This window comes from Mobula birostris, chromosome 17, assembly GCF_030028105.1.
Source record: "Mobula birostris isolate sMobBir1 chromosome 17, sMobBir1.hap1, whole genome shotgun sequence".
Lineage (NCBI taxonomy): Eukaryota > Metazoa > Chordata > Chondrichthyes > Myliobatiformes > Myliobatidae > Mobula > Mobula birostris.
Window position 1 is genome coordinate 734855 of NC_092386.1, and position 22424 is coordinate 757278.

Consider the following 22424-nt stretch of genomic DNA (forward strand, 5'->3'; position numbering starts at 1 on the left):
ATGTGGGTATCTCTATCAGACTGACAGAACCTTCTGTCTGGTTGCCTCACCATTGAATCCCCTATGACTATTGCATTCCTCATCTTCTCCTCTCTCTTCTGCACCACGGAACCAGGCTCAGTGCCAGAGACCGGATCGCCGTGGTTGTCCTTTGTCAGGTCACCTGCCCTCAACAGCATCCAAAACTAGATTACGATTACTGAGGGAGATGACCACAGGGGTGTTCTCTACTGTCTGAACTTTTCCCTTCCCTTCCCTGACCATCACCCACTTGTTTAACTCCTGCACCCTTGGGGTGACTAACTCCTTGTAGCTCCAAACTATCTCCTGTCACTTTCCCTAATAAGCTGTAGGTCATCAAGCCGCAGCTCCAGATCCCTAACACGGTCTCTCAGGAGCTGTATCTCGGTGCACCTGGTGCAGATGTGGCCATCTGGGAGACTGGAAGATTCCCACATCTGACACCCAGAATAAGGCACTAACCCAACAGACATGCTCTCTATTCCTCAAAAAATGCAAAGGAAAAACAAAGTCCACTTCCCCAATTACCTCACCGAAGCCCACTTTCGCTGAAGCCCAAATGAGCCAAAGCCCTAGCACTCTGATAGCTCTCCAACTCGCGATTGGTGCTTCGATTATAGCCAAGCTCTCGTGAAGCTCTCCCTTTTAAACTTCTCTCCTGGACCTATGTGCCACCTCCTCTCTCGTAGCTCTCCCACTCACGATTGCCAGTGACAACTATATGCCAACTCATAACTACAACTGGAACAACCTGGCACCTCAGAAATGTGCACCATGAGATGCCAAGGACCACCACTAGCAGTAGAAATGTACAGTACACCTCAACAATCTGTAACTTCATGGCCCCGCACATCCCTCACTTCAAGATAAGCAAGCCAAAGCTGAGCAAAAGGTGTAGAAGAGCATGTGGGCAGAGTAATCGAATGTACTTAGAAATGAGGCATGAGGCTGAGATACAGAACTAACAAAATCTTAGGCAGTGGACACATCTCAGCAATCCTCTTGCCAATGGATCCAATAAAAGTGTTTTACAACTGGCAAATCTCTTCCAGTTGTGTATATTGATGAAAAATTTCACTGGAAGGGACAACTGATAAATGTCACCAGCCTCAAAAATAAAAGCACAACTTGGAAATACTCAGTTGTACAGCCAGCTGCTCTCTTGAGAAGGAAAGAAAGCTGACAGCATCCATGCATTTGCGTAACAGCATCCATGCGTGGTCGGGGGGTGGACTCTCCCATTGGTGTTGCCCTCCAGTGTTCACCCAGTGGAATGGCAAGCTGGATTGCGTCATGTACATGTTGATATGTGGACCGCCAAAAACTGCTTGTTCTTACCAGAAACAGCTATGTACCATCAACTTACAGGACATGTCACTCAAGGACTTGGGCTATATCTATATTGCGTGAAAATACATTTACTGCTATTTTATAAGTGCTATACGCTGTGATGGCTGTCGATACGGTGTTTTGCACCTTGGCTTCAGAGGAACACTGTTTCATTTGGCTGTATTCATGGCTGTTCATGTATGGTTGAATGTCAATTAAAAACTTGAACTAATGTTTCAACTTAATAAGTTTCCATGTGAATCTGATTCATTAAAAGGTATTCAGCTTAGAATATCCCTGTTTTCCTCCAAGATGTAACTGAAATGTTTGCAGTATTTCAATCTTAATTTCAGAATCGGTGAAAGATTTTGGTCCCACATCATTTAATAAAATCTTTCCCCAAATGCTTTACCAATGAAAGCAGAGTCCCTGTGAGAGGGAGGTATAAATGAATAGTGTCAAATGCCTGCCTGGGTGAGACACAGGGAATGGTTATGAAATCTGTCGCAGAAGCTCTGTCGTTTCATCTGTTTTATATGGCAAAGATTTTACTTTTTCTTTCTGGCTTACCTGAGGCAGGGGATTTGCTGGCCGACAGTGAAGCCCTCCTACAAACACAAAATTGGGCAGCAGTGGACGAGGAAATTCAAAATCCCAATATGTTCGAATCAGCCAAATGTCTGCCTTGCCCATTGTCTCACACAAAGTTGTTGGTTCACCTAATATAAACAGCAAAAGAACAAACAGGAGAATTTTAGAATTAATTCTATTTCTGAGAATCATTTCTGAGAATCTCTGTATTGGTAGCATTATTTAAAATAAAACAGAGATCAGTTTCACTTTGTTTGCTTAGGGATACATCCTCCTATTGAATACCATTCTAGAAAGACTCATCTACAGCCACCAATCAACTCATGGTCTCTTGCCTGTTCCTAAGATGAATGCTGGCAACCAACTCTCCACTGTTTCTCCATTCCAACTTCCTGATTACTGTTACAATGCTACAACTGTTACAAACTGTGAGGTGATTCACTTTGGAAGGTCAACTTTGAAGGCAGAAATACAGGGTTACTGGCAAGATTTGAAGAAGTGTAGAGAATCAGAGGGATCTTGGGATCCAAGTGTATAGATTCCTTTATTATCAACGCATGTCACCATAGATCTCTCTCAAAGTTGCCACAGAAATTAATGAGGACCTCCAAACCCCTCTCTTCCAAATACTTTTCCAAACTTTTCTTAAATGTTGCCAATTGAACCCATATCCTCCACTTCCACTGGCAGCTCATCCCACACTCTCACCACCCTCTGAGTAAAAAGTTCCCCTTAGGATCCCCTCGAATATTTCATTTTTCACACTTAACCTACAACCTCTAGTTCTACTCTCACCAAGCATGGAATAACAGTTTGGTATGGATTTAGATGAGCCAAATTGCCTGTTTCTGTGCTGTATTGCTCTATGACTTGATCACTTGAATAGTCAAAGTCTGATCAGGAATAGTCAGCATATGAGGCGGTCATGTCTGGCAAATCTTTGAGTTTTTTAAAGAACTAAGGGGATAGGTGAATGTTATTTATAGGGGTAAGGTCTCACATGGCAGGCTAATCTGGAAGAGTTGGTCCCCAAGGAAGGGTCTTGGCCTGAAGCGTTGACTGTTTATTCATTTCCAGAGATGCTGCCTGACCTGCTGAGTTCCTCCAGTATTTTCTGTGTTTTGTGAGGTTTCTGGTGTCTTTCCCTTTCCTTTCCAGTTGCAAAGAAGGGTCTTGGCCAGAAACATCCACTGTTTATTAATTTCCAAAGATACTGCCCAACCTGCTGAGTACCTCCAGCACTTTGTGTGTGTTGCTTTGGAAGATTAGATTACATGGGATTCACGGGAAGCTAGCAAGGAAGATTCAAACTCACATGAATTGCTATCAGGAAGAAGGTACAGGAGCCTCAGGACTCACACCAGAGGATGACTTCATTCAACCGAAGAGGATGACTTCATTCAACTTCTCTTATCCAATTAAGATGTTCATACAACCAACAGACTCACTTTCAATGATACTTCACCTCATGTTCTTGATATTATTTGCTTATTTATTTATTTATTTATTTATTTATTATTATTATCTCTTTGTATTAGCATAGTTTACTGTCATTCGCACACTGGTTTGACGCCAACTGGGGTGATATTTCATTGATTTTATTGTGGTTATTATTCTATTATGGATTTGCTGAGTCTGCCCACATGAAAATAAATCTCAGAGTTGTATATGTAGCCCCCTGGTAAGCCTCAGGCTCACTCAGCTCACTTCCATCTGGGGAGAGCAGCCTTTGGCCCCGCCAAACTGGGTATCAAGTTTGGGTGGATGCTGTGTGTTGTGTCCCCTGTGTAACATCAGTACCCTGAAATAACATTCAGTCCACAATGTGCCATTAAACGATTAAGATTTTATATTTAAGTATGAGGTTAGTAGACAACAAAAGAAAAGGAAAACAAATAAAAGGAGCCAATAATCTCATAAACATGTCCAGTGCACAAACATTGGAGCTCACGGATTCCCTGTCGCTGATCCTCCTTCGCTCGTCGTTGACCCCTGGGCTCCCACCCCGAGCCCAGGCCCAGTGGGTCCGGCAACCATCTCCTCAAGCCACCTCTTTGCGCCTTCCCCCCAAAGCCCACACAACTAACAGCTTTCACACAGACAGAAAGAATAACATCTATCCCAATTGGTTAACAAATGAATACAAGTCCCGTTATAACTAATTATAATCCAAACATACTGCTATAGAGAACCACTGTCTCAGCAGTTAACAGTACAGAGAAGCCATTTTATTCACCTTAGCAGTAACATAGAAGAAACCCTGACATATATGACGACATATATATCCTTTAGTAATAAATTTACTTTGAACTTTGAACTGCCTCGATGATAGAAGCATAGGGTGATGGTTGATGGTCAATTCTCCAACTGGAGATCTGGGACTAGTGGGCTGCCCCAGAATTTAGTGCTGGGCCTCTGTTATTTTGATGTTAATATACATAGCATGGTTAACATGTTTGCTGAGAATATGAAATTAAGAGTCTTTCTTTTCAAATCTTTTTATTGTATATATATAGGAAAAATAACATGAGTACATCGAAGTAACAACACTTACAATACCTCAAAAAAACCCCATCATCTTAAGGATTGAAAACAAAATTTTGTGATAACAAAAAAAACCTACTAAGCAGGAAAGTGAGGAAAAAAAAGAACCCATTAGGTGTACAACCCCGGAGCCATGCGTCATACAAAAAGCTTCTAAAAATAAACATCAAACCGCCAGCAAGAAAAGAAAATATACTAAAAGAATTTACAATTAGATCGTGGAAAAATTTTATCAATTAACTCAAGTGATAATAACGAGCAAATAAGCCCCATCTTTTCTCAAAATCAAATAAAGGTTCAAAGGTTCAACTTCTAACTTTCTCCAAACTAAGACATAGCATCACTTGAGAGAACCATTGTGACAAAGTGGGAGCTGATGTCTCCTTCCACTTCAACAAAATGGCCCTCCTAGCTATCAATGTAACAAATGCAATAATATCTTGGTCAGACACAGAAATACCATGAATATTTTGAGGAACTATTCCAAAAAGCACAGTTAATTTATTAGGTTGTAAATTAATTTTAAGTGCTTTAGAAATTGTTGAGAAAACCGACTTCCAGAACTGTTCCAATATAGAACAAGACCAAAACATATGTGTCAGTGTAGCTATCTCAGTTTTACATCTATCACAATGACTATCAACATTAGGAAACATTTTAGAAAGTCTCTCCTTTGTCAAATGATAATGATGTACAATTTTAAATTGAATCAATGAATGGTTAGCATGAATTGAAGAAGAGTTAACCAACTTCAATATCCGCATCCAATCCTCCGCCATAAAAGTCAAATTAAGTTCCTTTTCCCAATCCAGTTTAATCTTAGACAAAGGACGCTTATCCCATTGTAATAATAAATTATAAATTCTTCCAATAGAACCCTTAATCAAAGGATTCATACCCATAACAGTATCTAACAGGTCAGCCTCCAATATGTAAGGGAAATTACTTAAATATTTTTGTAAAAAATGTCTAACTTGAAGGTATTGCAAAAAGTGTGAATATGGAAGAGAATATTTATCAGTTAATTGTTCAAAGGACATCAATCTAACTTCTTTAAATAAATCCAAAAAAGAATTAATACCTTTATTTTTCCAAAGTAGAAAAATTGCATCACTCAAAGAAGGCTTAAAAAAGTAATTTCGGTAAATTAAACTACAAAGTTTAAATTTTGTAAGATTAAAAGAATTGCGGAACTGGAGCCAAATTTGTAAAGAATACTTAATCACAGGGTATAAGTTTAAATTAACAACTTTACCTAATTGCATAGGTAAAGGAGCCCCCAATAACGAAGTTAAATAAAACTGTTTTACAACTTTTAGTTCCAGATCTACCTAAGTTGGCCGATCAGTCTTATCAACCCAGTATAACCAAAAAGACATATATCGCAGATTAACAGCCCAATAATACATTTTAAAATTAGGCAAAACAAGACCTCCATCCTTTTTCAATTTTTGTAAATGGCATTTACTAATTCTTGGTCTTTTATTATTCCAAATAAAAGATAAAATAATAGAATCAATCCGATCAAAAAACGTCCTGGTCAAAAAAACAGGAATATTCTGAAATAAATATAAAAATTTCGGTAGAATCATCATTTTAACTATATGAATACGACCAACAAGTGCAATTGTAAGTGGGTCCATCTACTAAATAAATATTTCATAGAGTCTACTAAGGGAACAAAATTAGCTTTATAAAGATCCTTATATTATTTAGTAATTATAATACCTAAATATCTAAAAGAGTCTGAAACTTTGAAAGCAGTATTATCATATATAGAAACAGAATCAGTTAAAAGAAATAATTCACTTTTACTAAAATTAATTTTATATCCTGAAATATCTCCGAATTCATTAAATAATTTTAACAGGGCAGGAATGGATTTGTCAGGGTTAGATATATAAACCAATAAGTTATCAGCATAAAGAGAGACCTTATGCATGCTCTCATTCACAAATATCCTGTGGATATTTTTAGCCTCACGAAGAGCAATAGCAAGGGGTTCTAATATTAAATTAAACAACAAAGGACTTAATGGACAGCCTTGCCTTGTTCCCCGTGAAAGCTAAAAAAAAGGAGACCTACAATTGTTAGTAACAACAGTAGCAATAGGGGCTTTACATATCATTTTAATCTAATTATTAAAATTAACACCGAAGCCAAATTTCTCTAAAACATTGAATAAGTATTTCCATTCGACTCGGTCGAACGCTTTTTTCAGCATCCAAAGATACAACACATTGTGGAATTTTAGAAGAGGATGAATATATAATATTAGGTAGTCTCCGAACATTTGAAAAGGAATAGCGACCCTTTATAAAGCCTGTTTGATCTTTACAAATAATTTTACCCAAAATATTCTCCAACCGATTGGCCATTATCTTTGACAAGATTTTAGCGTCAACATTCAGTAATGAAATAGGTCTATATGAAGCACAGTCAGTAGGATCTTTATCTTTTTTAAGAATTAAAGAAATAGAGGCCTCATTAAAAGTAGAGGGTAAATCACCTTTCACAAAAGAATCCTTAAACATTTCCAACATATACGGAGAGAGCAACTTTCCAAATTTTTTATAAAATTCAACCGGATAGCCATCAAGTCCTGGGGACTTACCAGATTGCATTGAAAAAATAGCTTTATGAATTTCGGCTTCAGTAATTTGAGCATCGAGAATCTTTTGATCCTCAGCCGATATTTTAGGAAAAACAATCTTTCGTAAAAAAGCATTCATTTCAGAGGAATCTAATGGACATTGAGATTTATATAGCTCAGCATAAAAGTCTTGAAAAATCTTATTAATTTCCTCATATTCCTGAGCTAAGGTACCATCTTTCCTACGAATTTTCATAATTTGCCTTTTGCCTGCAGCCATTTTTAATTGAGATGCAAGCAGTTTATTATTTTTATCTCCAGACATATAAAATTGGCTTTTTAACTTAAGCAAATAACCTTCAATGGGATGAGTTAATAACAGGTTATATTGTGATTGAAGTTCCACCCTTTGTTTAAATAAATCAGTATTGGGGGAAATTGCATAAATATTATCTAAATCTTTAATTTGTTTTGAAATTCTATCTAATTCTGCTTTAGTTTGTTTTTTAAGTTTAGTTTAGCTGAATAAGAAATAATCTGACCGCATAAAAATGCTTTAAATGTACCCCATATAACTAATTTAGACATACCCCCTATATCATTAAAAAGAAAAAATTCCTTTATCTGGGTTTCAATGGAAGTGACAAAGTCAGAGTTTTGCAATAATGTCTGAGACATGCGCCATGGTGGGCGGGCAAGAGTGACATCGTCAAATTCAAAAGACAAGCTCAGAGGCGCATGATCAGATATAGCAATAGCGTCATATTCGCAGGTTTTAACACTAGGCAAGAAGCGGGGATCGATTATAATATAATCCATCCTCGAATATTTTTTATAAACGTGTGAGAAGAAAGAATATTTTCTATTGTCGGGATGAAGATACCTCCACAAATCAATCAAAAAGGAATTAATAAATGACGTGGACTGATTTGGAAGTCGCTGATTGGTTGAGCTCTTATCAATCATAGGATTTAAACAAGAATTAAAATCCCCACCCATTATGAGCATATATTCATTTAAGTCAGGCAGTAAAGCGAATACCTTTTTGCAAAAAGGATCATCTAAATTGGGACCATACAAATTAACCAAAACAACTTTTCTATTACAGATTGTTCCTTTAACAATTAAGAATCTACCATTAGAATCTGATTCAATATCCTCTTGAATAAATATATTAGGTTTAATGAAAATAGACACGCCTTTTGTTTTACTCTGAGAAGTGGAGTGGAATTGCAAACCATTCCACCATCTACAAAATCTATTTTGATCTCCCGCCCTGATATGTGTCTCTTAAGCAAAAATTATATCAGGTTGGAATCGGTTAATAATTTTAAAAGTCTTCTTTCGTTGAATAGGATGATTCCAACCACGTACATTCCAACTTATTATATTAATCCGTTTGAACAGCATACTGTAATTTTATTCTACTTTATACATGCACAAAGCACATACCAGTGCAGGATGATCAAAGATGGCGGCGATGCAGAATACAACCAAATAGAAAACACGCATGCTCCAGAACCACCCAATGGGAAAAAACTCCTAATTCTAAACCCACCCACCCACACACACCCGGAAGCCCAAAAAAGGCAAGCGATCTACGATAGAATTCAAAGTTGTTGACTGCTCTGTCTGTTTTCTTTCCCTCCCCCCAGTTAGTAAAAAAGTAGAGTGACCTTCTGAGAAAGACAATAAAGTCTCAGGAAAAAAGGTATTTAAATTCCATCAACTGATAAACAAGAAAGAACCAAAATAATATTATCTCTTAGAGAGAAAAACCAGCGCCATGTTTAAGTTTAATATTAATTCCCTAAAAAAGCTTTAAATTCAGTTATAAAATGTTATAATAGAACAGAAAAATATATAAAAAGCCCTATTAGTAGGAAAAACTACCAATTAGCTACAAAGTATTAAATTAAAGGAACAAATCGCCTTATCTTCTTCCCTCAGTCATAAAATGTCCAGAGATCATTTGAGCAGAGACACTTAAACCGTAAAACTTTCCAAAGGAAAACCAATAATATGCAATAAAAAACAAGTGTCCGTGTTCTTTAATTAGACTGTTGATGAAATATATAAGTGACCTTCATAAATCTTCTTTCCAAAATGCGAATAATATAGAAATAGCCAAACAGCTTTTCAGACGGATCATTCAACAGTGGGGTCGGTGACAGTGGCAGGCAAAGCCTGAACAAAATCCAGTGCAGCTTTTGGATCAAAAAAAGTACGAGGAGGAGAATTAGGAGGAGAACTTTTAAGTTTTGTCGGTTACCTCAAAGACGGGAAAAGATTCTTATCATATGCTTGTTTCATTACCAGGGCAAATTTTGATCTTTGTTCCATTATCTCTCTTGGATAATCTTCATAGAAGCGGAGCTCAGATTCCATAAATCTAAAGACTCTCTGTTTTCTTGCCTGTCGTATTATTTGATCTGTAATTTTAAAGTGATGAAAGCAAACCAGAATAGATCTTGGTTTACTAGAGTCCTTCGATTTCGAGATAAACGCCCTGTGTGCCCTTTCTATAGCAGGCGGCTTTGATAGAATGGTAGGAAATAAAGTGTGGAAAAGCTTACCAAAGTAAGCTGTTAGATCTGCATCTTCAGCTCCTTCCTGCAGCCCAACAATTCTTATATTCCTTCATCGAGACCTAGTTTCCAGGTCTATAATCTTATTTTGATATCTTTCCAAACGAGTTGTAGCTTCAGACAGCTTTTGCTTAGTTATCTTCAATTCCTCTTCATGTGAAATAACTTGAGTTTCCAGGTCTTTAAGTTTTCCCAGAAATGACTTCATTTCATTACTATTCTTTTCCAGTTGGTCTTTAATTGATCCATTCTGATCCTTAATTGAATTCAGTGTCCGAACGATATCATCAGCCCACGATGGCATTTCATCAGATCTTTCCTTTTGCACCTTTCCTTTCCCATTACCTTTATCAGTAGGTTCACGTAAATTCTTCCCACTTCTTGTAGACATAGACATATTGATCACTCTCAAGAATCAACAAGTAAAAATTTTAAATTCAAAGCTTAAACTAGGGGAAAAGAAAGAAAACTAAGAGCAGCAGAAAAAAATACTGCTACTCCATTAGCAGACAGGGGCGGTCCTCAAAATTAGGAGTCTTATTGATAGTAAAGCAGGTTACAATGACTTACAAAAAGTTCTTCTTCAATTCTTAGAAATGTGGACAAAGGACTCACTTTCCAGGACTTTTCATTCCATGTTCTCAATATTAATTGCTTATTTATAGAACACAGCCGAGTACAGGTCAGGGACAGGCCATTCAGTCCACAGTGTTGTGCCAAACCAGCTAAAAAGCAAATCAAAAACACCCAAACATTAATCCCTCCTTCCAACACAATGTCCATATCCCTCCGTCCTCCTCACTTCCATGTGCCTATCCAAACATCTCTAAAAGCCTCTAACATATTTGCCTCTACCACCATACCAGGCAGCACATTCCAGGCATCCACGACTCTCTGAGTAAAAAAAAAATTACCCCTCACACTGTCACACTTGACTGGTCCTAATCTCTCATGTCTTATCTATTTTTTTAGTCAGAGGGTGGTGAATCTAAGAAATTTGTTGCCACGGGCAGCAGTGGAGGCCAAGTCATTGGGTGTATTTAAGGCAGAGATTGATAGGTATTTGAGTAGCCAGGGCATCAAAGGTTATGGTGAGAAGGCGGGGGAGTGGGACTAAATAGGAGAATGGATCAGCTCATGATAAAATGGTGGAGCAGACTCAATGGGCCAAATGGCCTACTTCTGCTCCTTTGTCTTATGGTCTTATCCTGCTGGATGAGCATTCCACTGACAAGTCTGCTGCCATTTCAGTTTTTGAATTGTTAATTTTTCATGCTGTACAATGTTCCCTGGTTTTGGGCTGTACTGCGGAAAAAGAAACGTGACTCACAAATAAAAATTCTCAGTAAAACATACCAAAATCCCAGGATGTCAAACTTATGCATGTGAACAAAGAGCTGTGCGATTAGTACTTTTAAAAGGCATTGCAAATGTACTCAGTGTTGGGAAGGGCTTTGGCTGTGATGGACTGGGCCGCATCCACTACTTTCTGTAGAATTTTGTCTTCCTGTTATAGTGTTATACTGCTGCACAGGAATTGAGTTTCATCCCTGACCGACTGTGCTTAGTGGTCAATACACCCTGGGTTTTGGCCATCCTGCTGTTCAGAGAGCATTCCAGTGGTTGGGGTGGACCATGAATGTTGTGTCCCAGCTGTCTGCATGATATGCAAGCCAGTATGCTGGCCAAGGCAGTATCACATGCATGATATGCAGGCCAGTATGCTGGCCAAGCCAGTATGATATGCATGATATGCAGGCCAGTATGCTGGCCAAGGCAGTATCACATGCATGATATGCAGGCCAGTATGCTGGCCAAGGCAGTATAATATGCATGATATGCAAGTCAGTACGCTGGCCAAGGCAGTATCATATGCATGACACGCAGGCCAGTATGCTGGCCAAGGCAGTATCATATGCATGACACGCAGGCCAGTACGCTGGCCAAGGCAGTATAATATGCATGACATGCAGGCCAGTATGCTGGCCAAGGCAGTATCATATGCATGACACGCAGGCCAGTACGCTGGCCAAGGCAGTATCATACCGAGAGCAAGCTGTTGCCCGTGTAGAAGGCTCTTCCCCTCCACATAGCTGATGAATCCAAAGGAACAGCATGGACCGATACAGGTTGGCACCAGCAGCATCACAGAAATTTTCAGTCATTGTAGAACTCAATGCAGAAATCTAACTCCAGATTTTTCCTCAGTGTTTACACCTGAAGCCTTCCCCAAGGCACCAGAGGTTTGACATCAGAGTTTTCCGTCACCTAGACGTGCTGCCAAGCACAGTTGGTGAGATCCAGCTGCCTGAAGTGACCGGTTTTACGATGCCTTTGCCCCACCTCCTTTCAGTCGACATGGTTCCACCATTAGAGGCTAAGTCACCTGTGAAGGCCAGGAGCTGAACTTAGTTGTCAGAAGCTATTTCAGATGTACACTTTTGAGAGTATTTAACAGGCAATGAGAGCGCATCCCCATTACCACCCTGACTATAACAACCTTAAGGAACCTCACAGGATAATTCTGAGGGAATCACAGAGACATTGAGTTGTAGTACGTGGAAGCAGGACAGTTGGCCAACAGGTCCACGCCAACCAAGGTGCCCACCAGAGATGTCCCATTTGCCTGCGTTCAACTGAACTTTCCTACCCACGTACCTGCCCAATGAACATTCTTTATCCAACAGGAGACCTGATCCAAAACTGACATCAGCAGACTGGCACAGGGAAGATACCACACAAGATTTTACCAGTGGATGAGGAGAGCTCAATTTGATAAATAACTGCCAAATCCTGCCTGCATCCCCTTCCTTTCCTGAAGAAAGAAATATTAACTGTTTGTCCATCTCCATTGATGCCAACTGCTCTGTGGAGATGCTCCAGTATTTTCTGTGTTTTTCTACAGATTTCTATCATTTGGCTGACACAAGAGGGCACAGTTTTAATGGCTAACATGAGAGGGCACAGGTTTAAGGTGCTGGGCAGTAGGTACAGAGGAGATGTCAGGGATAAGTTATTTTTCGTAGAAAGTGATGAGTGCATGGAATGGGCTGCCTGCAACAGCGGTGGAGACAGATAGGATAGGGTCTTTTAAGAGGCTCCTGGACAGGTACATGGAGCTTAGGAAAATAGGAGCTTAGAAACCCTAGATAATTTCTAAAGTACGTACATGTTTGGCACAGCATTGTGGGATGAAAGGACTGTATTGTGCTGTAGGTTTTCTATGTTTCTATTCGCAGAATCGCTATGTTTAACATTATAGTAATAGGATTTTTTTTACTGAGGAAATAAAACAATTTCATGCCACTTTCCCAGCTTGAGTTCAAGTTGAGTAGGGTAGTGCAGTGCATGTGATCTACATGGATTTTAGTAAGGCATTTGACAAGGTTCCACACGGTAGGCTTATTCAGAAAGTCAGAAGGCACAGGATCCAGGGAAGTTTGGCCAGGTGGATTCAGAATTGGCTAGCCTGCAGAAGGCAGAGGGTGGTGGTGGAGGGAGTACATTCAGATTGGAGGATTGTGACTAGTGGTGTCCCACAAGGATCTGCTCTGGGACCTCTACTTTTTGTGATTTTTTATTAACGACCTGGATGTGGGGGTAGAAGGGTGAGTTGACAAGTTTGCAGATGACACAAAGGTTGGTGGTGTTGTAGATAGTGTAGAGGATTGTCAAAGATTGCAGGGAGACATTGATAGGATGCAGAAGTGGGCTGAGAAGTGGCAGATGGAGTTCAACCCGGAGAAGTGTGAGGTGGTACACTTTGGAAGGACAAACTCCAAGGCAGAGTACAAAGTAAATGGCAAGATACTTGGTAGTGTGGAGGAGCGGAGGGATCTCGGGGTACATGTCCACAGATCCCTGAAAGTTGCCTCACAGGTAGATAGGGTAGTTAGGAAAGCTTATGGGGTGTTAGCTTTCATAAGTCGAGGGATAGAGTTTAAGAGTCGCGATATAATGATGCAGCTCCATAAATCTCTGGCTAGGACACACTTGGAGTACTAAGTCCAGTTCTGGTCACCTCACTATAGGAAGGATGTGGAAGCATTGAAAAGGATACAGAGGAGATTTACCAGGATGCTGCCTGGTTTAGAGAGCATGGATTATGATCAGAGATTAAGGGAGCTAAGGCTTTACTCTTCGGAGAGAAGGAGAATGAGAGGAGACATGATAGAGGTGTACAAGATATTAAGAGGAATAGATAGAGTGGATAGCCAGTGCCTCTTCCCCAGGGCACCACTGCTCAATACAAGAGGACATGGCTTTAAGGTAAGGGGTGGGAAGTTCAAGGGGGATATTAGAGGAAGGTTTTTCACTCAGAGAGTGGTTGGTGCGTGGAATGCACGGCCTGAGTCAGTAGTGGAGGCAGATACACTAGTGAAGTTTAAGAGACTACTATACAGGTATATGGAGGAATTTAAGGTGGGGGCTTATATGGGAGGCGGGGTTTGAGGGTCGGCACAACATTGTGGGCCAAAGGGCCTGTACTGTGCTGTACTATTCTATGTTCTATGTTCAATGCTAGAAAGAACAGAAGCAGCAAAACTCATTTCACATAAACAGTCAAAGACTCCCAAAGATTCCAGAAATGTTTAGACATCCATAAATGTGTAAATGAACTGCTAACATTCTCTCAGAAAAAGACATGGTGTTGCACAACTATAAGAAGTTGACAGGGATATGCTTCTAGACAACTGTAACCAGGTGACGTCGGCTTGGTGTTGGACAACTGTAAAAGGCTGATGGGGACATGATGTTGGACGATTGTAACAGGGTGATGTGGACATGATGATGGACACCTGTAACGGTGATGGGGATATGGTGTTGGACAACTGTTATAGTGAAGGGGACATGGTGTTGTACAACTGTAACAGGGTGATGGAGACATGGTGTTGTACAACTGTAACAGGGTGATGGAGACATGGTGTTGGACAACTGTAACAAGGTGATGGGGACATGGTGCTGGACAACTGTAACAGGGTGACGGAGACATGGTTATGGACAAGTATACCACGTTATTGTCAAATCACTGATCAGTCTGTTCAGTGTTTATCTGTTTGCAGCGACTGACATAAATCTGTTGATTCATCCCAACAGTATTAATTAGTTAGTTACTGTTCCAGGATGCTAGACTGGAATATATACAATTATGATCTATATCAGTAGGAAACAGCTCATGAGTTATCTCACATTTCAGCGTGACGGCTCAGAGCAGTTTGAAATGAGGAACAGTGTAAACAGCCACGATAATGATCTGAGTGGCAGACTGTAGATCCAGCACATGAGTGAAGTGTTAAACCACCGAGTACTCCAGAATGAGCTCTGCAGTTATTGTGCACATTGGAATCACTTAACTGTAATGGCCCTTTTATCTGTCTTTTCTTTTTCTCTAACTGGTTGTTAAAGTTGAAAATTTGGTAAATATACTTACTTTATAATTTTATCTTGGTGTATGATCTGTCATTTCTGGGCTACCAATAGCATCATTTACACACATTCGCCACAGCATATGTTCCCTAATTGGGGCACCCTAACTTTCCTGCTTGGTAGAACCCCAGATCATACCAGGCCTGCAGGCATATTGCTTCTGAAAGCTGGCCTTCTCACCACTGAATCACATGGCTGTCAGCAGACTCAGCTAACCAGCCAAGTTGGTGTATCAGCCTTTGTGAGAGGGTTGTACTTATTTACATCTCTCCTAAGGGTAGGTGACCAACACTGCACACAATACTCCAAGTTAGGCCTCGCCAGCATCTTATAAAACTCTAACATAACATCCAGTCTCCTGTAATTAATACAGTAAATGATGAAGGTCAATGTGCCGAAACCATTAATTACAACCCTATCTATCTGTGATGCCACTTTCAATGAATTATGGACGAGTATTCCCGGATCCTTTTGTAATTCTGCACTCCCCAGTGCCCTACTGTTCACTGCGTAAGACTCATACTGGTTAGTCCTACTGAAGTGAAACACCTCGCACTTATCTACATTAAATTCCATCTGCCATTTTTCAGCTCATTTTTCCAGCTGATCCAGATCCTTCTGCAAGCCACGATAGCCTTCCTCACTGTCCACTACATGCCCAGTCTTGGTTTCATCTACAAATCTGCTGGTCCAGTTAACCATATTATCATCTAGACCATTGATTTACATGAAAGCAACAATGGAGCCAGCACCGATCCCCGTGGCACTCCACTAGCCTTAGGTGTCCAGTCAGAGATGCAATCCTTTACTACCATTCTGCCTTCTTCCTCAAAGCTGATCACTAATCCAATCTACTCATCTTGAATGCCAAGCAACTGGACCTTCTTGACCAGCCTCCCATCTGAGACCTTGTCGAATGCCTTGCTAAAGTCCATGTAGACAACCTCTACTGAGCTGCCTTTATCCACTCTCCTGGTAACTACCTCAAAAAACTTTAAAAGCATAGCTTCGTGGCAGTTTTCTCTGAGTCTATAGTGCTCAAGGGAAAAGAACCTTTAAGGGGAAAGTGACCGTAATGTGATCGAAAGCCAAAGAGGGGACAAGGAGATGGCAGATGAACTAAATAAATATTTTACATCAGTGGAAGACAGAAGCAGTGTGCCAGATGTTATAGTGTGTGAGGGAAGAGAAGTAAGTACAGTTACTATTACAAGGGAGAAGGTGCTCAAAAAGCTGAAAGACTCAAGGGTATATAAGTCACCCAGACCAAATGAACTGTACCCTAGAGTTCTGAAAGAGGTAGTGGTAGAGATTGTGGAGGCATTAGTCCTCTTTCAAAAATTGTTGGACTCTGCCATGATGCCAGAGGACTGGAAAATTGCAATGTAACTCCACTCTTCAAGAAAGGAGAAAGACAGCAGAAAGGAAATGATAGACCAGTTAGCCTCACCTCAGTGGTTGGAAAGATGTTGCAGTCAATTGTTAATGATGAGTTTATGGAGTACTTGGTAACACAGATAAGATAGGACAAAGTCAGCATGGTTTCCTTAAAGGAAAAACTTGCCTGATGAACTTTTGAGGAGATTACAAGTAGGATAAATAAAGGGGATTCAGTGGATGTTGTATATTTGGACTTTCAGAAGGCCTTTGACAAGGTGCCACAGATGAGCCTGCTTACCAAGTTAAGAGCCCATGGTATTGCAGGAAAGTTACTACGATGGTTAGAGCATTGGCTGATTGGTAGAAGGCACGAGTGGGAATAAAAGGATAGTTTTCTGTTTGACTGCAGGGGTTGGTGTTGGGACCACTTCTTTTTATGCTGTATATCAATGATTTAGATGATGAAATAGATCGCTTTGTTGCCAAGTTTGCAGACGATACGAAGATCGGTGGAGGGGCAGGTAGTATTGAGGAAACAGGAAGGCTGCAGAAGGACTTAGACAGATTAGGAGAATGGGCAAGAAAGTGGCAAATAAAATAGAATGTTGGAAAATGTATGATCAGGCACTTTGGTAGAAGAAATAAATGTGCAGAATATTGTCTAAATGGGAAGAAAATCCAAAAATCTGAGATGCAAAGGGCCTTGAGAGTCATTGTGCAGAACATCCTGAAGGTTAACTTGCAGGTAGAGTCGGTGGTGAGGAAAGTAAATGCAATGTTAGTATTCAGTTCAAGAGGTCTAGAATACAAGAGCAGGGATGTGATGCTGAGGCTTTATAAGGCACTGGTGAGGCCTCACTTTGAGTATTGTGAACATTTATGGGCTCCTCATCGAAGTAAAAATGTGTTTGCATTGACGAGGACTCAAAGGAGGTTCACAAGAATGATTCCAGGAATGAAAGGGTTATCATACGAGGAACGTCTGATAGCTCTGGGCCTGTACTCGCTGGAATTCAGAAGGATGAAGGGGGATCTCATTGAAACCTGTTGAATGTTGAAAAGCCTAGACAGAGTAGATGTGGAAAGGATGTTTCCCATGGTGAGGCAGTCTCGGACAAGAGAGCATAGCTTCAGGATAGAGGGGCATCCATATAAAACAGATGCGGAAAAATTTCTTTTGCCAGAGGGCGGTAAATTTGTGGAATTTATTACCACAGGCAGCTCTGGGAGCCAGGCTGTTGGTGTATTTAAGGCAGAGCTTGATAGGTGCTTGACTGGCCATGACATCAAAGGTTACGGGGAGAAGGTCAGGGAGTGGGGCTGAGGAGGGAGAAAAAAAGGATAAACCATAATTAAATGGCGGAGTAGACTCAATGGGCCAAATGGCCTAATTGTACTCCTACGGCTTAAGGCCTTATGGTCTTCAAATTAAAGGAAGGCAGAGGCAAGCTCAGTGGCCATCATCACAGTGGCTGTCATCTGAGTGGGCAGAGTCAGAGTGGTGATCTTAAGCCTTTAGCTCTTCAAGGCTTCAACTAAAAGAGGCTTCAGTCAGAGAAAGCAAAGGAAGGAAAAGCTCAATTTTTTTTCCTTTGTTTTATACCTGCTCAGCTAGGACAGTGGGGATGACAGGTAGGATAGTGGAATGAGCAACACACACAAATAATGCTGGTGAACGCAGCAGGCCAGGCAGCATCTCTAGGAAGAGGTAGAGTCGACGTTTCGGGCTGAGACCCTTCGTCAGGACTAACTGAAGGAAGAGCTAGTAAGAGATTTGAAAGTGGGAGGGGGAGGGGGAGATCCAAAATGATAGGAGAAGACAGGAGGGGGAGGGATGGATCTAAGAGCTGAACAGGTGATTGGCAAAAGGGATATGAGACTGGAGAAGGGAGAGGATCATGGGACGGGAGGCCTAGGGAGAAAGAAAGGGGGAGGGGGGGAAGCCCAGAGGATGGACAAGGAGTATAGTGAGAGGGACAGAGGGAGAAAAGAGAGAGAAAGAGAAAAAAGGTGAAAAAATAATAATAAATAAATAAGTAAGGGATGGGGTATGAAGAGGAGGTGGGGCATTAACGGAAGTTAGAGAAGTCAACGTTCATGCCATTAGGTTGGAGGCTACCCAGAGGGAATATAAGGTGTTGTTCCTCCAACCTGAGTGTGGCTTCATCTTGACAGTAGAGGAGGCCGTGGATAGACATATCAGAATGGGAATGGGACGTGGAATTAAAATGTGTGGCCACTAGGAGATCCTGCTTTCTCTGGCAGACAGAGCATAGGTGTTCAGCAAAACGGTCTCCCAGCCTGCGTCAGGTCTTGCCAATATATAGAAGGCCGCACTGGGAGCACCGGACGCAGTATATCACCCCAGCCGACTCACAGGTGAAATGTCGCCTCACCTGGAAAGACTGTCTGGGGCCCTGAATGGTGGTAAGGGAGGAAGTGTAAGGGCATGTGTAGCACTTGTTCCGCTTACAAGGATAAGTGCTGGGAGGGACGAATGGACAAAGGAGTCGCGTAGGGAGCGATCCCTGCGGAAAGCAGAAAGGGGGGGGGAGTGAAAGATGTGCTTAGTGGTGGGATCCCGTCGGAGGTGGCGGAAGTTATGGAGAATTATATGTTGGACCCGGAGGCTGGGGTGGAATGATCCTCTGCGGGATTCGGATAGCAAGGAGATCTCCAGTGTCCCTGGTGACTACAACTGCAAGAAGTGCACCCAGCTGCAGATTCTAACAAACCGTGTTAAGGAGATGGAGCTGGAATTGAATGAACTATGGATCATTTGGGAGACTGAAGGGGTGATAGATAGGACATATAGAGGGGCAGTTACACTCAGGATGCAGGACACAGGAAACTGGGTAACAGTCGGGAAGGGGAAAGGGGTTAAGGAGCCAGTGCAGAGTATCCCTATGGCCATCCCCCTCAACAACAGGTATATCACTTTGGATAGTGTTGGGAAGGTGGGGAGGTTGAACTAACAGAGGAAAGTCACAGTGGTCGAGCCTCTGGTATTGAGTCTGCCTCTGTGATTCAGAAGCTGGGGGAGAAAAGGCTTCCTGTGGTAATGGGGATTTGTTAGTTAGGGTAATGGATGGGAGGTCCTGTCGGCAAGAACGAGATTCCTGGATGGTATGTCACTTCCTGGGTGCCAGGGTCCAGGATATCTCGGATCGAGTCCTCAGCATTCTTAAGCAAGTGGTTGAACAGCCAGAAGTCATGGACTAGGTAGGTACCAATGACAAGGGTAGGACAAGTGATGAGATTCTGCACAGGGGTTTCAGTAAGTTTGGTGATGAGTTAAAGGGCAGGACCTCCAGGGCTGGGATCTCGGGATTGCGACGTGCTAGTGAGACAGAACTAGGAAGATTATACAGTTTAATACGTGGCTAAGGAGTTGGTGTAGGAGGGAGGACATAAGATTTTTGGCTCATTGGGCTCTCTTCCAGGGAAGTTGAGACCTGTACAAAAGGGACGGTTTGCACCTCAACTGGAGGAGGACTAATATCCTAGCGGGAAGGTTTGTTACTGCTGCACAGTGGGGTTTAAACTAGAGTTGCAAGGGGATGGGAACCAGAGTGCCAGAACAGTTAGTGGAGAGGTTGATTACAGAGGCAGACGTAGGTAAGATCTTGAACGAAGTCAGGAATCAAAAGGTTGAGCATGGTGCAACTAGTGTCCTGAGCTGCTTATATTTCAATGCAACAAGTTTCGTAGGAAAGGTGGATAATAGTGCTGAAGATGAGGTAGCTGGTTCACAGAGGCAATGTGTAGTGAAGAGGGGCTGTTGATAGGGTGAAATTGCAGTCAACAGGATGAGTTGCAACACCAAAGGTGGACCAAATTGAAAAGGGACTGAAGGTGTTGCATCTGAAGGCACGGTCTATGGAATAAGGTCAATGAACTTGCAGCACAGTTGCAGATTGGCACGTATGATGTTGTAGGCATCACTGAATCATGGCTGAAAGATTATAGCTGGGAGCTTAATGTCCAAGAATACACACTGTATTGAAAGGACAGGTAGGAAAGCAGAGGAGGCAGTGATGCTCTATTGGCAAAAATTAAGATCAAATTATAAGAAGGAAGTGACATAGGGCTAGAAGGTGATGAATCATTGTGGATAGAGCAAAGTTTGCAGACAATATGAAGATAGGTGGTAGGGCAGGTAGATTTGAGAGAGTAGATATACTACAGAAGGACTCAGACAGATTAGAAGAATAGGTAAAGAAGTGGCAGATGGAATATAGTGTTGGGAAGTGTCTGGTCAAGCACTTTATTAGAAGAAATGAAAGGTCTGTCTATTTTCTAAATGGAGAGAAAATACAAAATAAAAACTGTGGTACAAAGGGACTTGGGATTCCTTGTACAGTATACCCTAAAGTAGTGGTCGCCAACCCATTGATCGCGATCAACCGGTCGATCTTTGAGACTTTCCCAGTAGATCCCGAAATAAATAAATAAATAAATAAATACACAGATACTGTTGTAATGTGAGCATTATAAAAATAAGTAATACGAATTAGGATAATGGTAATATAGCAAACCTTCCCGCTAGGATATTAGCCCTTTCCAGTTCAGGTGCAAACCACCTCATCTATACAGATCCTACCTTCCCTGGAAGAGAGCCCATGACCCAAAAACCTTATGTCCTCCCTCCTACACCAACTTCTTAGCCATGCATTAAACTGTAAAATCTTCCTAATTCTAGCCTCACAAACACATGGCATGGTTAGCAACCCTGAGATCATAACCCTGGAAGTACTTAGTATCCAAGTCCCTGAACTCCCTTCGCAAAACCTTGTCACTCTTCCTACCTATGTCATTGGTACCTACTTGGACCTCCAACTGTTCACCCTCCCACTTAAGAATGCTGAGGACTTAATCCAAGATGTTCCAGCCCTGGCACCAGGAGGCAACATACCATCTGGGAACCTCGTTCTCACTCACTGAAGCCTTTTGCCTTCCCACATCCTGTAAGAGGAGTACTCCACTATCCTATCTGGCATCTCTACTGTTCTAACTGAGCAAGTGTAAAGAAGGGGAAAAATACTCTCTCTGCAGCTACTTTTTGCCTTCTCTGACTGATGCCTCTTTTTGCTGAAGCCTTGAAGAGCTAAAGCCTCAAATTCTCCACCCCTCTTCCATTCCAGTGATGGTCACTGTCACAATGGCTGCTTTCCTTGCCCTGGCTAACTTAAATTTGTTCTTGCCAATCAATCCCAAATGCTGATTGGTTGTTACTCAAAGCTCCAAAACTACTCCAAGTTGCCGCCTTTTTATACTTGACCAGCGAATGTGAGTAAATTATGTCTTCTCAAGCTTCTAATCTCTTAGATTACCCACTGCTCTTCAGCCATCTCTTTCAGAACCTTGGGATGTAGACCATCCGGTCCAGGTAATTTATCTACCTTCAGACCTTTCAGTTTCTGAAACACCTTCTCCCTAGAAATGGCAGTTTCACTCACTTCTATGCCCTGACACTCTCGAACTTTTGGCATACTATTAGTGTCTTCCACAGTGAAGATTAATGCAAAATTCTTATTCAGTTCATCTGTCATTTCCTTCACAACACGCTGGAGGAACTCAGCAGGTCGGGCAGCATCAGTGGAAAAGATCGGTCGACGTTTCAGGCTGGAACCCTTCCTCAGGACTGAAGAAGGAGGGGGCAGAGGCCCTATAAAGAAGGTGGGGGGAGGGTGGGAAGGAGAAGGCTGGTAGGTTCCAGGTGAAAAACCAATAAGGGGAAAGATCAAGGGGTGGGGGAGGGGATGCAGGGAGGTGATAGGCAGGAAAGGTGAAGGAGGAATAGGGGAAAACACAATGGGTAGTAGAAGGAGGCAGAACCAAGAGGGAGGTGATAGGCAGCTGGGGGAGGGGGCAGAGTGACAGCGGGATAGGGGAAGAGAGGGGGAAGGAATTACCGGAAGTTGGAGAATTCTATGTTCATACCAAGGGGC

The 22424-nt window shown here is 41.6% G+C and overlaps 1 protein-coding gene across 4 annotated transcripts in view; it reads right to left on the minus strand.

Annotated features, from left to right (window-relative positions):
• Positions 1-22424, minus strand: part of LOC140211464 (UDP-glucuronosyltransferase 2A1-like) — a 202022-nt gene that overhangs the window by 87753 nt on the left and 91845 nt on the right. For 3 of the 4 annotated variants that reach the window (XM_072281170.1, XM_072281173.1, XM_072281169.1), the window contains one exon: positions 1921-2069. In XM_072281170.1, coding sequence (XP_072137271.1) covers positions 1921-2069 — 149 coding nt within the window. Of the gene's footprint in view, positions 1-1920; positions 2070-10281; positions 10369-22424 lie in introns of those variants that run through there. The other variant, XM_072281171.1, reaches the window with a different exon arrangement.